The following is a 19943-nucleotide window of genomic DNA, read 5'->3' on the forward strand; positions in this document are numbered from 1 at the left end:
CTGCTTAAACTTCCGCATTAAAACAGTATTATCAACTAAACTGATATGCTTCTGCTCCTTCATTCAGATCAGAAATCAATGGACAACAGCTCTTTGTGTCATGACACAGGGCAACTTGGACAGGAGATTAGCAAATTGCAAAAAGAGCTGGAGGAGATTCAGAAGAAGCTCTTGGCCCAAGATGTATTACTTGATCGAGCTGGACAAGCCCATCAGCAGCTTTCATCTTCCAGCAGCAAGATCACTGATGAAGTGGATAGATGTTTCTCTGCTGTTCAGCAAGCCAACCAGAGTTTGAGCCTCTTTCTGGCTCAAGTGATGGGCTGGCAGGCTTCCACTTCTCAGCTAGGCAGCTCACTCAAGGAGCTAACACAAGAACATTTTGATGTTGAAATTGCTATGCAGCAAATAAACTTTACCAGTAGGCAGACCTCAGACTGGATCCAGATCATCCAAAGGAAGACAAATGAGGAGACCCTGACACTACAGAAGATTGTGACTGAGTGGCAGAACTACACCCGCCTGTTTGGCAGCTTGAGGGCCACCTCTTCCAAAACAGCTGACCTGGTCAAGAATGTTCAAACTAATTTAGGTATTGCCTCGCAAAGGATCAGCCAGAACTCAGAGAGTATGCATGAACTCATACTCCAAGTAACAAGTTTACAGTTGCAGCTGGACAATATCTCCTCTTTCTTGGATGACCATGAGGAGAACATGCATGACTTTCAGTACCATACTCAATACATGCAAAACCGGACAGCTGAGCACTTTCAGACTTTAGAAGGCCGTATGTCATCCCATGAGATTGAGATCAGCACAATCTTTACCAACATCAATGCCACTGATAACCATGTCCACAGCATGCTCAAGTACCTGGATGATGTGCGACTCTCTTGCACACTGGGCTTCCACACACATGCTGAAGAGCTTTACTACCTGAACAAATCAGTCAGCCTCATGATAAGCACCACAGATCTTCTGCGAGAACATTTTAGCCTGCTCAATGCCCAGTTAAACTTTAACATTCGCAACCTTTCAATGGTCATGGAAGAGATGAAAGCTGTTGATATCCATCATGGGGAGATCCTGAGGAACATCACCATTATACAAGGTAAAGAAATGGCAGGATTGGTTTTCCAGGTGAATATCTCCCAAATAAAAAGATCCTAATGTAGAATCATTTCATCTGTTTAATGGAACTGTGAATATGTGGGAGAGTCTATTAATAATTTCTTAGAAATATATTTTTCTGAATAAAAAACCTCATAAACTAAAAGACAGAGTATCTTTGAGCTTATCTGGGAAAGCATACAAATACAAAGACTACAGAAGCTTTCAATTTAAAAAGCAAGCAAACAAATAGGGTACACAAAATGACTAATCTGTCAGTTACTTTCCTGATTATGTAAAACATTTTCCATGTAATGAGTTACAATTTTGATGTGAATTACTGAAGAGAGCAGGAGGCAAAAGTTAAAGAGGAAGTTATTCAAAATGATTTTTTTTCTCCCTCACAAATTTGGATATTTTTTTCCAGAAAAACACATGTCTACACAAATTATCTCTCCATGGTCTAATAAACAAGCTATAATAATAATAACAACAACAACAACAACGTTGGAAGGGACCTTGTAGGTCATCTAGTCCAACCCCCTGCTCAGGGGGTACCATTTCAGATAAATGGCTGTCCAGTCTCTTCTTAAAAACTTCCAGTGTTGGAGCATTCACCACTATATACGCTTTGGTTTGTATATAATGCTACATTACAATAAATGGATCTTACAGCTTTATAAGTGAGAAGCAGTAAATCATCTTACGGCATGATGTGATGTCTGCACCCTACTAACACATTAGATCTCTATCAGACCTGGCTGCATTCATTTGCAAGTAAGCGTTGGATTCACACATTGGGTTAAGCATTAAATTAATTTATTTGGTCTTTTAATTTAGGGCAACGTATGAATACAATCTTTTTGATCTGTAAGTCATAGTTTATGGCTTAGCGTTATGTATTAGTCAAGCATCTTGCCCAATTCAGTATAACAAAGTAAAAACAAACTATAGCTTATTGCAATTTGTGAGTCCATCTCTTGTGATTGATCACAATGGAGCAAATTCTATGCCCTTTTACTTGGAAATAAGCCCTAGAAAACTCAATAGAATATTTCTAAACACACATGCATAGAACTAAATACTCCCCCGTGTCAATACAGTTGAGAAAGAAAAACCCTGCATGGAACAAGAGATGTTATTTGCCACAAAACTGGTATTCAGTTTTGAGCGGAAGAGTCACCACTTCCTTTTAGAAGTGAATATGAGAGACAGAAAGAGAAAATCATCATTCCATTATCTCCCAGACTAGTGGTTTTCCTTCCTCTGAATGCTGACCTCATAAACCCAGGTAATCCGGTGTGCCTGGATTTTGACAAATAGCCTTGATTCTCTCAATGCTGCTCCAGAGGCTTATTGGTCACCTTTACAGAATAGAAAAGTGCACTGTTAACTTTTACTTCCTGTACTTTTTAATTAGTTAATTAGGTTATGTCCTACCTAGAATATATAAAGAAAAGCTCTTCATACCTTGTAAGTTTCTTTACATCTATGTGGAAATACTGGCTTTGTCAGTTTCTGGCCACTTTTTTAAAAAGGCATCATATGAATTCCCTCATCAAAACAGGAGGTCAATAGGCATTTATTTGCAGTTCCAGGTCTCCAACTTAGAATTAAACAATAAATGAGCATAGATGTATTGTCACAGCAGTAAGAGAGCACTGCTGCTTATGCCATTTTAATGTAATACACAATTACATCAGTCTACCACCTGCCTGTCAAATGCATTACCTGGGATGAAAGAAAACAAGAATTTGAATTTTGGAAAGATGCTTCTCAGATGAGTAATTGAAGCTAGGCAGCAGGAATTATGTGTCTGCAGCAAGCAAGGAAACTTTGTCATCCATTGAGACTTACAATATCAAAACTGAGTATCAAGTTATCATATAATAATGGGATTGAATGTCCTTCCCTCTCTCTTTTACCTTAAAACATCAATTTTAGAAAGGAAACAATCTTACTATCCTAATTATTTTAAAAAAACTGTTTTTAAAAAAACTTGTATTCTCCAGTGGATAATACATGACTGTTACAAACCCCATGACTTTCAGAGAGGAAAAACTTGCATAAAATTACTCCAACCTTCTGTCCCCCACTCTCCAAAAGCTATAAGAACTACCTAAACATTTTCAGAATGCAGATGTTTTTCCTCTCTGCAGGGGTTTTCCACATTTTTATGCTTCTGGATATTTTGGGCTTACAACTCTAGTTATGTGCAAGGAGTACAGCTGTTGTTTATAGTACTAATGTTGCTTTTACTGCTCTGTCCCAGAATTTCAAATCAAAACTTTGTTCAATCCTGTTTTCTGCAGTTATGCTGGGGAACTTCAGTTAGAAACACTTTTTGAATTTAAAAATGCACTTGGAATAAACTACATACTTATGAAATACTCACTTTTCAGAATATTGTATTATGGACATATGTACAAACAAGTATTATAGCCTACAAAATTACACATATTAGAAAAGGCACAAAACTGTTATTTTAGAGGGAAACGTATACAAAATACGTGCTTTAAGAAAAATGCACAAAATGCATATGACATGTTGTAATTATTACATTTGCAAACTGGGAAAAAACATGCCAAAACAAACATGAAATTGCAAAAGCAAGCAAATCCAAAATGCCTTAGTGCACTTGATATGTCTTGGGCCTAAGTCAGGCTATTTTGTGTCTCGGGCAGGATGAAGTAATGGTGCTTCCACAAAAACAGTGTGGTCCAAAATATGTCCTGAAGCTACAGAGGATTATAGGATGGCAAAAGAGTTTATGTGAGCCCACCCAATGCACATTTCTGTCCATTGCTCATTTCTTAAACAAGCTCTTAAGCTGCTGTCCCAAAGGTGCTTTTGCAAAAGGCAACTGGACTTTTTTTGTTTTTCCTTGAAGACCTTTCACTTCTCATCCAAGAAGCTTCTTCAGTTTTTAAGCTGCTCTTCTAATCAATTCATGTCCATTTCATCAAGTCAGGAATTATACCAGGCACTACTAAGCACATTAAGGGTGGTACTCCAAAATAATTGTGCCCAAAACTCCAAAAGATTTGGGGGGAGGTTGGAAAGTTTTAAGGGATGAAATGGGTACCTTTCAACCAGGTTTAAACCCTTCAACCAGGCTGGGGTTTTTTTTCTCTTAAAATTCCTCAAAAATCCTACACTGAAAAAATGGGATAAATACTTACTTTGCCCACTCTTGGAGGATTTGGATCCATAAAGGGGTTCTGGGAGGCCATGTGGGGCCCACTGTCTGTGCTTGTGGCACCCTGGGCTACAGCATCCTTACTTGAGGATCCTTAGGGTCATCAAGGCAGATTGTTTTTTTTGGTGTCATCTTCTACAGATTACCATTGAATCAGAAGATGCCATTTTTGCTTCTTTCCTGGGCTTTATCCACCATTATTTTTACTGAAATGATTGTATAATGTGTAATAGTTTTATTTTGCATACTATTCGGGATGATTTTTATAATGAACAATGTAAACCTGTTTTTAAAAAAACAAAAAAAAAAGGTATTGCTGCCCATTTGCTTAGTCTTTCCTTGCCTGTTCTCTTTCTCCAGGTGTTCCTGGCCCTCCTGGCCCCAGGGGATTCAGAGGAGATCTTGGCATTAAAGGGCCACCTGGAAGCAGAGGAGTAAAGGGTGACATGGGGAGTCTGGGCCTTCCTGGGCCAAAAGGCTCCTTGGGCCCTCCCGGACCTCCTGGACCTCAAGGCGAGAGAGGCACTGTGGGCACCAAAGGCCCCACTGGATTCAAAGGAAGCAAGGGTAGCTTTGGACAAGGAGGTTCCAAGGGGCGGGCAGGCCCCAAAGGGGACCCTGGATCTCCAGGGCCTGAGGGGGCCATTGGTCCACCTGGCCCATCTGGCCCACAGGGGAAACCAGGCATCCCAGGCAAACTCGGGCCCCCTGGTCCTTTAGGGCCAAAGGGCCGAAAAGGAGATCCTGGTTTACGAGGTTCACGTGGATTTCCAGGCCCTCCAGGCCCCCCAGGATTGTAAAAACTCCCTTTTCCCTCCCAAAAAAAGTTTTAATGTGGACAACTGGAAAAAAAAACTCTTCACTGCAGATACCTATCTACCCAGGAAGGCATCAAGATAATGGGGAATGGATGGTGTCATTTATTCTGGACTGTCAAGCTCTGTTTCCAGCAGCTAGGGGGTAGTTTGAAAAATTGCTTCAAGTCACTGAATTTCCTTAATTTTGGGAACTCCAAAGGTAAAGAATTGCAGGTCCCACCACCTCAAGCACCTTCTTCATCTCTCCGTTAACATAGTGAATCAATCAGTCAAGGTTGGCATTTGAAAGATCACCTTTTGATAATGGCCTTCTCTGCTATTATTGCCCTTTTTAACGGAAACATTATGATTTTTATATGCTCAGGTGCCAATATGAGAATATGTCTGTCTGTCTGTATGTGTGTGTACCCACACAAACACAGAGAGAGAGAGAGAGAGAGAGAGACCCATTCTCTATATGCCACTGCTCTGACCTTACAGAGCCTGACATACGGATTAGCAGCTGGGGAAACTTCCTTTCTTTTTCTTAGTCCCGCAGCAAGTGACACATCCCCAATGTCCTGTGATGGCTGCCAATGGCTAAGGAAGACCTCAAAACAGAACAAGTTACTGAACTATGCAGTATTCATGAGAGCAGAGACCTATCCCCACTGCTGTCAGATGAGCACCATAAAGGGTGGGCTATACACAGCACAATGGCCCAGCTCAGGTTTGCAGTCAGAAATACCGTCTGACCTCAGCTCTCCAGCCAGAAGACAGAAAAATTGGGAAAAATCTCCCACATTGTAAAAAATAAATAAATAGACTAGAAAGCTGGGAGAAAACCTCCCATATTGTAAAAACAAAAATGCTAAATGGACTAGATAACACAAGATTAGGTGGATCAAAGAACTAAATAAAATAGGATAAGGCTTGTCACAGCTTATAGATTTTCGATAGTTAGGTTGTGATCTTTAAGATGGTGTGATAATGGCTGAAACTGTGTTCTATTAGAGCAGATTTTTTTGTACATGATCTAGCCAAATATTGCATGCTCTAACCAGAAGTGGATCTACACACAAAGATTAGTCTTTTCCATTACATGCTACCTGATTCATTACTCAAATAAGGAAGGGTACAATTTTTATTCTGTCGAAGGATGTGTACGAAGTTGAAATGAACTATGCTTAGGGCCCTATTGTCTCTTTCTGGCATTCCTTTGTCTCTAATTTGATAATTCTCTTTCTAACTTCCTCTTCTCCCATATAATGAGCAGGATAGATTGCTCTTGCAAAGGGCTTCTTAAATGGGCTTCTTGAATTAGACTGAATCCTCTGAAATTAAATTGAGGGCTACATATGATCCTGGGGCTGCTGGTTGCCTGTTCATGTTTTTACTAAAGATGTCAAAAATTGCATTTGGGATCTTCTGCTTTCCGAAGAGATCATCTGCTAAACTGGATCATGTGCTACCCCAAAGCCAGTAGCCCTAGCCTTATAGGAGGCTTCTAAATTCCATCTGAACCTCCAGATGGATCCACAGAGCAGATACAAGACCACATTTGTATGGCCTCTTTCTATAATGATAAGTAATACATTTGGAGCTTCAAACAGTGAGTAGTTTCCCTCTCCCAGGAAATATGGATGAGAAGGGATAATAAAACTGGCTGAAAGTGAGTTGGATGTACTGTAATTTTAGCCATTTAGCAAACCTGTATATTCCAGATAGTTATATACAGCATCCTCGTATGATATGTGGATCTCACTGCAAAAGCCTCTGAGGTGCACCTTTGGATTGTACTCACTGACACTGAAATATGGTTACCTCATGTGGCCTAGAGCTGGTCCCACCCTCTCAGTGCTTGGCTATTAGCAAAGTAAGTAGGTGGAGCAATCACTGGTAATTAAAATACATGGTTTGCATGTATATGGACCTAAATTCAGTCTCTAATATCTCCATAGAGAGTTAAAGCTCTGGAGAGAGATTACCTGTTAATATAGCCCAGTTGGGTGGCTCTAGAAATGGAATAAATAAATAAAAATTAGCCATGCTAAAAGAATAAATAGGCTGACTCAATCAATAGCAACTTCCTATCTTCATGTTACACAGTTGCCATGCTTTTTGTATATATGGGTGTGTGCATGTGCAAGTGTGTTCATAAGCGATATTGGCTCATATGATTGTGCATTCATTTCATAGTACAACTAGATTGTGTCACTGATCTTTTCATCTGTAACTCTCTTACACAAGTATAACTGCTAAACATATACATCCAAAACAATAAAAAAGTAATGTAAAGGTGAGATGAAATTGCTGGTCTTCTTTGTATGTGGTGGAGCAGAGACTTGTAAAGCTTGACCATTCCAATGTCTGTATTTCTTTGGGGGGGTATATTCTTCCTGACAATCAGTTGGACAACCTGCTATTTTCCTTATGAAAGAAAGAGTGCATCAGAGATCATCTGTCACCGAGAGTTGGACAGCACACAAGTTTAAACAATTAGTAGTAGAAATAGTAGTAGCAGGTAGTAATCTACAGTTCGATTCACAATCAAAAGACTAATAGAAGTTTGATAACTAAAATCCTAACCATGGAATTAAGAATTATTTAGGTAACAACTGAAAATATAGGTGAAGGGTATTTTGTTGTGGTGGTGGTTGGTTGTATAGTCAGCCAGATGTTTAGACTAGACTCGGCACTTTTATCTACCTATCTTCGCAATATTATCTGATTATGGTAAGTCTAAATCAGTGTTTCTCGACCTTGACAACTTTAAGATGTGTGGATTTCCAGGCTGGCTGGGGAATTCTGGGAGCTGAAATCCATACATCTTAAAGTTGCCAAGGTTGAAAAACGGTGCTCTAGATAAATCACCATTTTGTGGGATTATATGGATTTTACAGAACGTGGCAGCAAAAGTGCTGACAAAAGCCTACTTTTTTCATCATATCTCCCTGAATTCATAAGCATCTTCAAAAGTTCCCACTTTGTTTCTAATTCTAATTCAGAATTCCAGTGGTTTTAGACTGAGCTGGCTAAAGGACCAATGCTTCCCATACCAACCTACTCCCCCCTTAGGATGCTCAGCTGAGTCTTGCTCTACATATGCATAATCAAAAGCAATCCTATCTTGGCAAGTCATTGGCTTAGTTTTCTGCATTTTTTACATTTTTCTACTGCTGTTATTTCTATCCTACTCTGAAGGTTTTTTTTTTATTTTAAACTTGTTTCATTTTCCTATTTCACATACCATTCTGCACCTATGTAACATAATCACTGACTATCTGGACCAAAGAAAGATTCTATGGAATCAGGCTACTGTAATGGCCTATCCAGTCCAGTTTTCTCTGTCACACAGTGACCAACCAGTTCAACCACTTTACAAGCATGGTCAAGAGAGAAATATGCCTTGTCCATTATTATTTCCCAGCAAATGAAAGCTTTCTTCACAGGAGAAAACACTGAATGGAAATACTGATGGGAAGAAAGGAAGCAGCATTACTTTTCAGGCTCTCTGTTGTTACTTTCCCTCACTTTCAATTACTTAAAATCTTAGCCATTGAAATTTTCTAATCTGTATCTAATCTGTTGTTTTGAGGCAGAAAAGCAAACTCTTTAGCCGAGATAAAATCAAGAAGAACCAGGAGGAAAATTTGTCTGGAAATGCTTTTGCAATGCCACATATTTAAACAATCATATAATCAAGCCAAAGAAATGACAAGTTGGATGAGTGACTAGGAACAACCAGATGAAAATTGACTCTGATTTCCCTAAATTCCAATGATGAGTTTCATTGGGGAGGGAGGAAGAGCAATAATGACATTATTCACAATGATGTGAATGATTTCACAATGATGCATTTGTTTTATTTATTTATTTATTTATTTATTTATTTATTTGGCATTTCCTCGATTCTTAAGGGACATGCTAGGATTTATGGGCAAAAGCTTGTAATGTAGTTCTGATTGGTCTTTTGGAAAGCTCCTTTGAACAGAGAAGGATGTGGGGATGGTAGAGGAATGCTTGGCCCTTTCTCCACTGCCTTGTTTTACTCAAAAGCACATCTCCCAGTAAGTTTTACCTCCTCCCTTTCATTTACAAAAAAGATAGATAACCTGTTGAGAACCATATGGAGTTTGGTTCTTACTTTACCGCCAAAGTTAATTAGGACAGTTTTTTTAAAAAGCAAATCCTTATTATCCAGGGTTTTGGTCTGGAGGAGTGAGATAGAACCTAATTCTATTAGATCAGTCTTCCTATTGTGACATATCCTCAAATGTTATTGGAGCTTAGGGGGTTTCTAAATATAGCTGCACAAAACAAAACAAAACAAAACACTATTTTCCTTCTGTGGGCAAGTCACACATATGTTGCTGATTCTCATTTAATGCTGATTCTTTCTTAAATCCATCAGACATTTGCTGATCAACCAGCTCAGTTTGCTTGTTAGCACAAGCTATTTCAATCACAAGGGGAAAAATTTATCCTTTTCTAAACATTAAAGTATTCTGTTTTTATCCTCTAAAGCACTATTTCAAACATCTAGCTCCTCTTTTGTCACGACTGTATTCATTTCATACATTGCAAATAGCAAACCTCAACAATGCAAAACAAAGTGCAAATGAGGTAAATTTATTGGTCTTTAAAGGAAGAGGAAAGCCGTAAGTGAAACAACAACAAACTCTAATCTAAATTTCCTGAATCTAGGAGTTTCTCTGTGTATTGTGTATGGGGGGGGAAGGCAAGATAGCAATTGTAAGTTCTGCTTTTTTGGGGTGTGCATCACAGGCCACTTTGGATCACACAGTGGTGGTCTATCTCGACTTTTTTCTTTTACCACCACCACCTCACCTCCTGAAGATGCCCAATCTGACACTGCTGAACCTGATGAGATTAGAAGTGTCTCAATTTTAATTACAAAAAAAAAGTTTCTAAATTTTTGACCCAGCTCTTCTCAACCTGGTGCCCTTCCAAATTAAGGAGTACATGTGTTAGATCACATTCCCTATGACTCATAATTCCATGATTGGAAGTATGCTGGCTATAAATGATGGGAGTTGTAGCATGTACTATGTTATCTTAGCCTATCTTTAAATAAAAAGATGACCAGCACATCCTGTACTGGAACAGGGCCAGACAACACATAGCCTGTCCTACATATTCAATCATCTTTCTTTAATCTTTAATCTTCAAGGTTATAAGAACATGCTTTGTTTTTCAAATCTTCCCTCCAAGTATCCCAATTTTTTTAAAAAAAAACCTGAATGTTTTATATCCACTTCCTCCTGTGTTGATCACTATTAATTATAATATAATCTTACAGTACCCACCATTGCTTTTGAGTGAAAAGTTATCAGGAAGGAATTTCCTTCCCATATACTTCCTGGAGTATCCCTTATCTACTTACTCTCCAAAAATAATCTTGAGGGGGAAAAATGGCTAATTAAACACACATGCACACAGACACCATTATCAAATCAGATGTATGGAAAGAAAACTATCTGAATAAAAAAAAAATACTGTAATAGAATCACTGAAATAAAATCATAACATTGGAAAAAGTCATTTAGGTCATCAGGTCCGATCCCTGTTCAGTACTGTTCAGTACATATTAAAGCTGTCTAAGAACTACTTGGACACATCTGGTGAGGGAGAGCCAATCATTTCCTGGTTGATTTTAGTATTAAACAATGCTTACAGTGAAGAATGTGTTTATTCTAATATTCATTCAGAATCTAACTTTCTGCAACAAATGCCCATTATTCTGTGTCTTGTACTCTGAAATCATAGAAAAGAGATATTTGGTGACATCTTTTGGAGGTCTTGAAGCATACTATTCTAACTTGCTTCTGTCCTCTGAAAGGTAAATTTGCCCACTTCCTCCTCCATCTTGACACAGGACTTGGTTTCTGGTATAAAGATTTCATGAGAGTTCCCAGGATTTAGGATTCCATTGTTATAGGTGCAAGAATATGGCTATTGTTGATCGCCAAGAGCAGGAAGTAGGGTGCTACTGAAGTATTAACAATACTTTTGAACCCACAGGAAAACAAAGAAAATGAAATTGGAGACATTTGTTAGCTATTAGAGTCTTGGGGCCTATTCTTACTTTCCATATTTGTGAAGTTGCCTTCATCCCAAACCTATTTTGTCCCTAGTGGGGCAAGGTTAGATCATTCTTTTATATAAAAACATTAAAATAGCATTTCCACTCTTACTCCAATGTTCTAAGCAATGTTCAAGATATGTAAAACTGATTAGGTTATATCACCCCCTTATCTAAAGGGAAGTCAGGGAATTGCAGTCACTTGAAAAAGAGGCAAAAAGGAGAAGAGCAATTTTCTACAACTTTGTCTTGATTATTGTCAATCTTCAGGGAAATTGAAGAAATTCCGGTAACTAACACTGGGATGAAGACAAGATTTTATTTGTATTGGGTTGTATTTGTTGCATGTTCCCGTCTAATATAAAACATCCGTGGGTACACAATACCTTCTTATTCTCATCAGCATTGAATTCTTTGGCACCCTTCTAGTGAGAATTGTCTTCCTCGGAGAGAACAGCAACATGTTTCATGAAAATGTATTTGACAAAATTTTGAAGCAGGTCAGTTTTTGGATAGGAGCATGCAAGCTCTCCATCCCTCACTGCTGGAGGCCTCTGAAATGTAATCTCAGCCTTTCAAAACTATCCCACAATATTTGCCACCCACTCCGGCCTGCCGGGCCAGAGAGACGCCATGAGAGCTGAGGTCTACTCAGAGGGTGGAATTAAAACAAAGCATCTCCTCCCCCTTTCTCCAAACATACACAAATACTGCTGTACTTCCAGATAAAACACTGTGGAAAATAGCTAGGGTGCTGACTGCTTTCAAATCAAATTAAGGGTTGACTAAAACCACAAATCCCCTGAGATCTGGAAAAGAGTGATCAGGCAAGGAGGAGTGGGTGTATTGTTTGCCTTCCATTCTCTGTAGATCAACCAGCTTCACATAAAAGGAGGTTTCCTAAGGCAAAATAGCAAGACTTCATAAAGGAGGCAGGAACCCAGTGGGCTCCCCAGGCCAAGCTCTACAGCTTTTAACTGGACTATAAGATGACCATAAGGAAAGCTGAGAAGGGGAGGAGGAAAAGAAAAAGTCCACCTAGTCATAGACATTCATTGTAATTTTGGAAATTTTTATTTATTTATTTAAAGAAAATTTATATGGCTGCCCAATTCACTCTTGGTGACTCTGGGCAGCTTACAAGGATAAAACTCTAATGTGAAAAGCAATAACAACCACCACCACCCCAGCAACAACTATTAGACAAGCCACTTGATGGGCTCCATATCACCCTGGGGTCCCCAGTCTATTGGCAGAGCTATGTCTTCAGAGCTTTGCAAAAAAAAGTGTCAAAATGGGGCCAATCTTATCCTTGCAGGGATGATGCTCCACAGGGAGGGACCCACCACAGGAAAGAACTTGTTCTTGGTCCCGCTAGATGGACCTCCTTAGGAGAGAGAACCCATAGCATTCCCTGCCTTCCCACTCTGGTAAGTCAGGTAGATGTGACTGGGAAAAGACAGCCTTTGAATAACCTGGTCCCAACCCATGTAGGTTCCTTGAATCGAACCCAGTAGCAAATTTGCAGCCAATGTAGCTCCTGCAGGAGAGGTTAACACATGTGCACATCTAAGCTGGTACAAAACCATGTGGGTTACCTCATTTTGAACAAACTGAAGCTTCCAGATACTTTTCAAGGGCAATCCCATGTGGAGGGATTGCAATTGATTCCCGAATGGCTGGTAACTGCCCAGGAATCTATTTTCAGTAATAATAACAAAGGTTCTGGTATTTATTAAAAGCCTAGAAATCCAGAAACTCAACTGTTGGGGTGGACTAACCAAAACTTTGAATGTTTTGGGAAGCAACTCACACTTGATGTAGCTCTCTTTCCCTCCCCATTCCGCCCCTTCCCCTACCAGAAATACCAGGACAAATTCATCTCTCTGCATTAAGTCTGATCAACACATGTACACACCCTGAATGTTGAGCCTCTGTTACAGAGGCTCTGGTTGACTCTTGTTTTACATAAATAGTAGCTCTGGGGATTTCTTTCTGCTTTCCTACATTGCCTCCCACACATGCACAATATAATGAAACTCAACAACTGTTGTTTGCAAAGGAAAGCAGCGAAGACATTCTGAATACAGCACTACCTGGAGAACTCAAAAAAAAAAAAAAAAAACCCACCAAACTGCTGATTGCTGTGTTCATTAAAAAGCAATTCCCAGTGAGAGTATATCCACTTTATTGAATAGAAGTCATCTCCCTTAACAGGACAGTTTGGCTCAGATTACTGAACAATTTGGCATATGGAGCCTTGAGTGATGGTAAGGTGACCAACTGTCCTCCTTTAGGGAGGACAGTCCTCCTTTTGTGAGTTCTGTTCTCCCTCGAAAAGTGTCCTCCTACATGTTATCCTTTCTGATATTTGAAGACTAATCTGCAGGGCTTTTTTTTCCTCATAGAACATTCAGAATGGCATTCCAGCATCTTTTTTGATGGTTTTTTTTCCAACTTTTGCATGAGCTGTGCTACTCCCACTATTGGCTTTCGAAAGCCAATGGGAATTGCTGCTAAGCACGCCAAAACACCCGACCGGCAAACTTTGCACATGTAAGTTATCTGCAGCGAAGGCTAATTGGCAGGAATTTTGCACCCCTCCCTGCTACCCAACTACACCATCTCCTAGTTAGTCCTGAAGATACCTGGAGGAGACTGGAGTGGCGATGCCACGGTAACTTTCTCTTGATCTTCGGCCCTGCTAGGGCAATAATGGCTGCGGGTGCAAGAGGCAGGGGCAGCGGGGCTGCTGTGGGCAGGGGTGTGAGGGGCGGCGGTGGCCAGCTGCCCCCCATGCTGTGGGAGCTACGGGGCCTGCTCTACACGGGACTGCAGGGTGGGTGGTGGTGCTGGCGGGGCGGCTGCAAGCGGGGCGCCTGCAGGTGGGGTGTGTTGACGGCAGACTGCCCCCCCGGGGCCGGAGCTGGTACAGCTGGTGCTTTAGGAGCCGCGGGGCCTGCTCTATACGGCGGGGCAGCACTGCTGGCAGGGCGGCTGCGGGTGGGGGTGCAGCATGTAAGATAATTACAATATAAAATGTTATTGTTACAAATGTTTTTTATTATGCATTTATCATATTATAGTGTATTCTGCATTATTGTTGCAATGAATAAAATGTTTCTTTTATTTACGATATTTTTTCTTCAATTTATTTGTGTCCTCCTTTTCATTGTAAAAAAGTTGGTCACCTTAGTGATAGTGTACATGAAGCCATTACTGTGGAAGATAAAAATCAGTCAGAACAAGCCCTTTTTCAGTGTTGTGACTGAGCTAGCATGCATGGTGAGAAATCAAGAGAGCATCACATTGTCCCCCAAAATGGAGAGAATCATAGTTGCCACATTGTGGTGAGCAAATAATAGGATTGCCACCTATTGTGAATTCCCTATGGAAAATAATTCTTTAAAGCAGGGATATCTAATCTTGGCAACTTTAAGACTTGTGGACTTCAATTCCCAAAATCCCCCAGCCTGCATGGCTGCCTGAGGGGTTCTAGAATTGAAGTCCAAAAGTCTTAACGTTGTGAAGATTAGATACCCCTGCTTTAAAACAAAGAATATTCTACCTGTTCATGCTCTATTCAATGGGCTAGAGTAAATGGAAATTTAAAATTATGGAGAAATACTGCAAAATCTCTCATTTGCTTTTGAAAGTCTGGGCTGCAGCTTTGGAAATTTTCATCTGCTAGGACTAATCACGCTGTTTGCTAACATCTCCAGTATCAAATATTGAGGCACACAAGGATTCCATGACAGTTTAAAAGCAAAATTGCTTTTAAATTTTGCACTGTTCAATCCTTTCAACCCTGAAGCACTTTGGTGCTCCCAACATGATTGTAGTAGTAATTCTTCAGCTTTCTGATCCTACAACATCAGACAATTGGAAGAGAGTTGAACTGCTTTATTTCTAACTCAATTGCAGTTCATTTAGAACTATGACAGAATTAGTATTTTATTTTGCAATGCTTCGAAATGCAGCAACTCCAGAGGTCTTGCTCGTGGTGTGTTGCTCTATTGGAGAAAACTGGTGGATCCCATCGAGTTTTGCTCTCTTTCATCTAACAAAAATATAAATATGGCCTGCCTGGAAAAGTCCCCCCCCCCATAATTTAGCCTTCATCTAACCTCAATCCATGAGTGAGACAGCCTGAATCCTTCACTGTAACAGTGTTAAAGGAACACAGGTAGTTATCAACTTACAACCTCAATTGAGCCCAAAATTTCTGATGTTAAGTGAGACATTTGTTAAGTGAATTTTGCCCCATTTTATGACATTTCTTACCATAGTTGTTAGTGAATCACTGCAGTTGTTAAGTTAGTAACCTGGTTTCCCTATTGACTTTTTAAAAGGTGACCACATGACTCTGGGATACAGCAGTCACCATAAATATGAACTTGTTGCCAAGCATTTGAATTTTGACTCTGGGGATGCTGCAAAAGTTGTAACTGTGAAAAACGGTCATAAATCACTTTTTTCAGTGCTGTTGTAACTTCGAATGGTCACTAAATGAACTGTTGTAAGTTGAGGACTGCCTGTACTTTGTCCCTTATTCTGACACCGTCTAAGGACAATCTCAACTTGGCATGTCAAATTTGTTAGGCTTTGACATCTTTTCCTTGGAGGATAGTCAGATGGCTTGGAAGAGGGAGAATTAGCAATTGGACCAACAAATTGTGCCAATGTACTTCTCAGCTGACTCAGAGATCATTGGAAAACACTTCAGCTCAACAATGGAAAAAGCCTCCCATGTGCTGACTCCTGACTTTAGCAGTCCTAGCAGATCCTTCGCAGGGGAAGATAGCTTGAAAGCTCTCCAGATTTTTCTATGTATCCTTGCATATAATCTGGAGTAAAAGCAGGGGGGAGCATGTCATCCATAGCAATGTCAGTAAAGAAACAATGGAAATGGCATCATTTTAATTTCTTTGTATAATTTGTACAATAATGTCATTATGCAAATAAAATACTTCCTCCGCCTCATCTTATAAACTTGAGTGAAGACTTTATTATGCAACTGATGCTAATTGACACAACCAACATGATTTTTTAAAAAGTCTGCAGCAGCTGAATGTAGGGTGGTGATTGTTTCTTGTTTCGCATTTTGGGTCCATGGTATTGAGGACCACTGTGGTTTATTTTGAAACCGGTTCTGAAGTTTGGAGGTCTGAAGGATAGAAATGACCTTTTACAAAACACAGTAAGTGTCACAAAATGACCTGAAAAACTCAGGAACTTTTGTTATTTTAACATTTGAATTATTTTGGGACTTCCGGTGGTTAAAGCGGTGGAGATGGCGGCTACTTTGTAGCCGTCCTCCTGAGAAGGTGTCAGATCCGCGGAGCACAGCGTTTACCAGCTGGCCCGCGGCTCGCAATCCCCTTCCCGGGCGAAGGGAAGGGGTAGAGATCGCATGAATAGAGGTAGAACCTCTTAACTCTCCCTGGATTTTTATTTTTAGGGGGGTAGAAAGAGGGTTCCCTCGGAGTTCATTGCCTTCTCCGCCTCTCAGCTGTCTTTGTTTCTTCGGAAACAAAGCGAGACGCCGCTACCATCTCCGTACTTAAAGAAACCGTGAGTAATCTTAAACCGGACAGAACTGTTTAAAGGATTTTATTTATAGTTTAGCTTTATTTTATCTTTTTTTAGTTTATTTAGTTTATTTAGTACGTGCTGATTTTTTTTTATTTTTTTGAGCTTTCTCTTTTTTTTCGGGCGGAAAAGTGAGAGTGAAAGTAAAATGGCGTTTTGAAAGTTTTTTCCTTTAAAAGACGGATCGGTTGAACTGTTGTTTAATATTGCTTTTTTTTTACTTTTTTACTTTTTTATTCTTGGGGACTTTTAGATTGATCTTATTTTATTCTATTTTATCTTATTTTTAATTTTTTTTTGGATTACTTATTTTTATCGGTATTTTTAAGAAGAAAGGAAGATAAATTAAAATGGCTTCAAAACGACAACCAGCTACTGCAGCTTCTAAAGTAACTTCTTCTCCTGCTACTTCTACTGTGCAACAACAACTTAAAATAATACCCTCAGTGCAGCAACCTAAATCTACTCCACCTTCACCTCCCCCATCTGGCACATCAGCACAAGACATTAAAGAAATAATGGTAAGTGCTGTCTCACAGTTTAGGGAGGAAATGAAACAACTTTTGGACCAGAATAAATCTGAAACTAAGGAGGAAATGAAGAAAGAGATGAAGGAGCTTTTAGAACAGAATAATGCTATTTTGAGGGATGATATACTTCTAGCTCTATCTGGAATGGCCTCAGTGGTTGTGAAGCTGGACTCCAGAGTAGAGGAAATTGAAGAAACAGTTGAACTTTTGGATTATAAATTTCAAGATATGGAGAAAAAAGTGGAGACTTCACAAGATGATATTCTTATGTTCCAGTATAGACAGATGGAATATGCTTTGAGAATAAGGGGTCTGAAAGAAGATAAAACTCAAGATTTGATGGAAATGGTGATTAATGACTTGGCTGTTATTTTGAATATTGATAAAGAAGAGTTACGTGGGGATGTGGAAAGAATTTATAGAGTTAATTCTTGGATTGCAAAACAGAGGAATTTGCCTAGAGATGTGGTGATATATTTTGCTAAGAAGTCTTTGCGAAATCAGATTCTACAAACTTTTTATAATAAAAGATTTCAGATTGCTGCCCAAGATATTATTATTTTAAAGGAAATTCCACCTAAAATTTTAAGAAGCAGAAAAGATTTTGCTTTTTTAGTAAATGAACTTAAAGCAAGACAAATGCCATTTAGATGGGAGATTCCGATGGGCATTGTTTTGAGCCATGCGGGGACACGTTATAGACTTAATACAGTTGTTAAAGCTAAGGAATTTTATAAAACGGTCCTGGGAGCAGGCTCTCCTTTGCCCATGATGCATAAAGTCTTGAGTGACAAAGAGATGGAACAGAAATCTGAAGGTACAGGGATGATGACTGCCGGACAGGTGGTATGGATGTCTCAACCAGAGGTTAAAGAACAGAGAATGACCCGTGCAGCACATAAACGTAAAGAAAAAGAACAACAGAAAAAAGAAAAAGAAAAAGAAATTGAAGAATCTACTCAGCAAATTGCTTCAGTGCCGGTGGGAGGAGCAAGACCCAAAAGCTCTGCTACATATTCATCAGCAGCAGAATTTGAGCGGATCTTCTCCAGGCTGAAGGCCAAGGGAGATGGCAAAGCTCCTGTCCTGGAATGTTAATGGATTAAACATTCCTCAAAAGAGAAAAAAAATTTACCACTATTTGAAACAACATAACAATGATATTATTTGCTTGCAAGAAACTCATATTACAGCTAAAGATCAAAAATATTTAAATAATCCTCGCTTGGGATCTCATTTTGTATCTCCCGCCCCTGGGAAGAAAGGGGGTGTGGTAATCTATGTTAAACAGAATTTATCTGTTACCTTGTTAGAATCAGATCCTTACGGAAGATATGTTATGCTTGAACTTGGTTTATATGGCAAGAAAATTCTTATTGTGGGGTTGTATGCACCAAACCAGCAACAGGAGCAATTTTATAGGTTACTACATCAGAAAATAACTTTGTTGGACTATAGATCTGTGATTTTAATGGGAGACTGGAATGGTGTCTTAGATATACAAATGGACAAAAAAGGCTCTTCTACCTTTTTTAAACAGGCTAAATTACCTAAAGCCTTTTTTGATATGAAAGAAGATTGGGAATTGAGAGACTATTGGCGTGAACGTAATCAAGAAGAAAAGGATTTTACGTTTTTCTCAGATAGACACCAATCTTTCTCAAGAATTGATTTCTTTTTGATCACAACAGATTTATACAACAGGGTGAAGAATGTAAAAATTTTTCCTAGGACATTGTCCGATCATAGTCCAGTTTGGATGGAACTGTTTGTAGAGAAGGAAGATAGGAGATCCTGGAGGGTGAATGAGAATTTATTTAAACAAGAAAAAAATGTTCATAAATTAAAGGAATGTTTAAAGGAATATTTTACTTTAAATATGAACAAGGGAACATCAATGTCAATGGTCTGGGATGCAAGTAAAGCTTTTATGCGTGGTATTTTGATAAAAATGAATAATTTGCATAGACAGAAACAGACTCAGAAACGGAAAGACTTGGAAGAGGAGATTAAATTAAAAGAGAAACTTTTAATTTCAAATCCCTTAGATGAAAAGGTTAAAGGAGCTTTAAAATTGTTAAAAACACAATTTAACATGCTGATGGCTGATCAAGCTGCAACTAATTTGCTATTTATGAAACAAAATACATTTTGTAATGCTAATAAACCAGGGAGATGGTTGGCTTATCAGTTAAGAAAAAAACAGAAACAGAGGAATATAGATAAAATAAATTATAATGGTAAATTGGTTTATCAGAAAGAATTGATTAAGAAATCTTTTTTAGAATACTATCAAAAATTATATAAGGGTACTAATATTCAAATTACAGATATAAATAATTATTTAGGCAAAGTTAACTTTCCTAAATTAACAGAAGATCAGGAAAAAAAGATTAACGGTTTAATTACTAAGGAAGAAATTGTTACAGCTATTAAACAATTGAAATTGGGCAAAGCGCCGGGTACGGATGGGTTGACATCTATTTATTATAAAGCTTTAGTAGAAGAGATGATTCAACCGTTGTGTGAACTGTTTAATAATTTATTACAGGGGTTAGAGATCCCTCCATCCTGGCGTAATGCATTTATATCATTGATTCCAAAAGATA

General features: G+C 39.0%; 1 protein-coding gene across 1 annotated transcript in view; it reads left to right on the forward strand.

Annotated features, from left to right (window-relative positions):
- The window catches only part of SCARA3 (scavenger receptor class A member 3), a 37222-nt gene extending 29806 nt beyond the window's left edge, over positions 1-7416 (forward strand). The window contains exons 5-6 of the mRNA XM_039346030.1: positions 68-1111; positions 4670-7416. Of these exons, the coding sequence (XP_039201964.1) occupies positions 68-1111; positions 4670-5109 (1484 nt within the window). The 3' untranslated portion in view covers positions 5110-7416. The remainder of the gene's footprint in view (positions 1-67; positions 1112-4669) is intronic.
- Positions 7417-19943: the final 12527 nt, after the last annotated feature.

Source organism: Crotalus tigris, unplaced genomic scaffold, assembly GCF_016545835.1.
Source record: "Crotalus tigris isolate CLP2741 ecotype Arizona unplaced genomic scaffold, ASM1654583v1 scf7180000017987.690289119674:8195010, whole genome shotgun sequence".
NCBI lineage: Eukaryota > Metazoa > Chordata > Lepidosauria > Squamata > Viperidae > Crotalus > Crotalus tigris.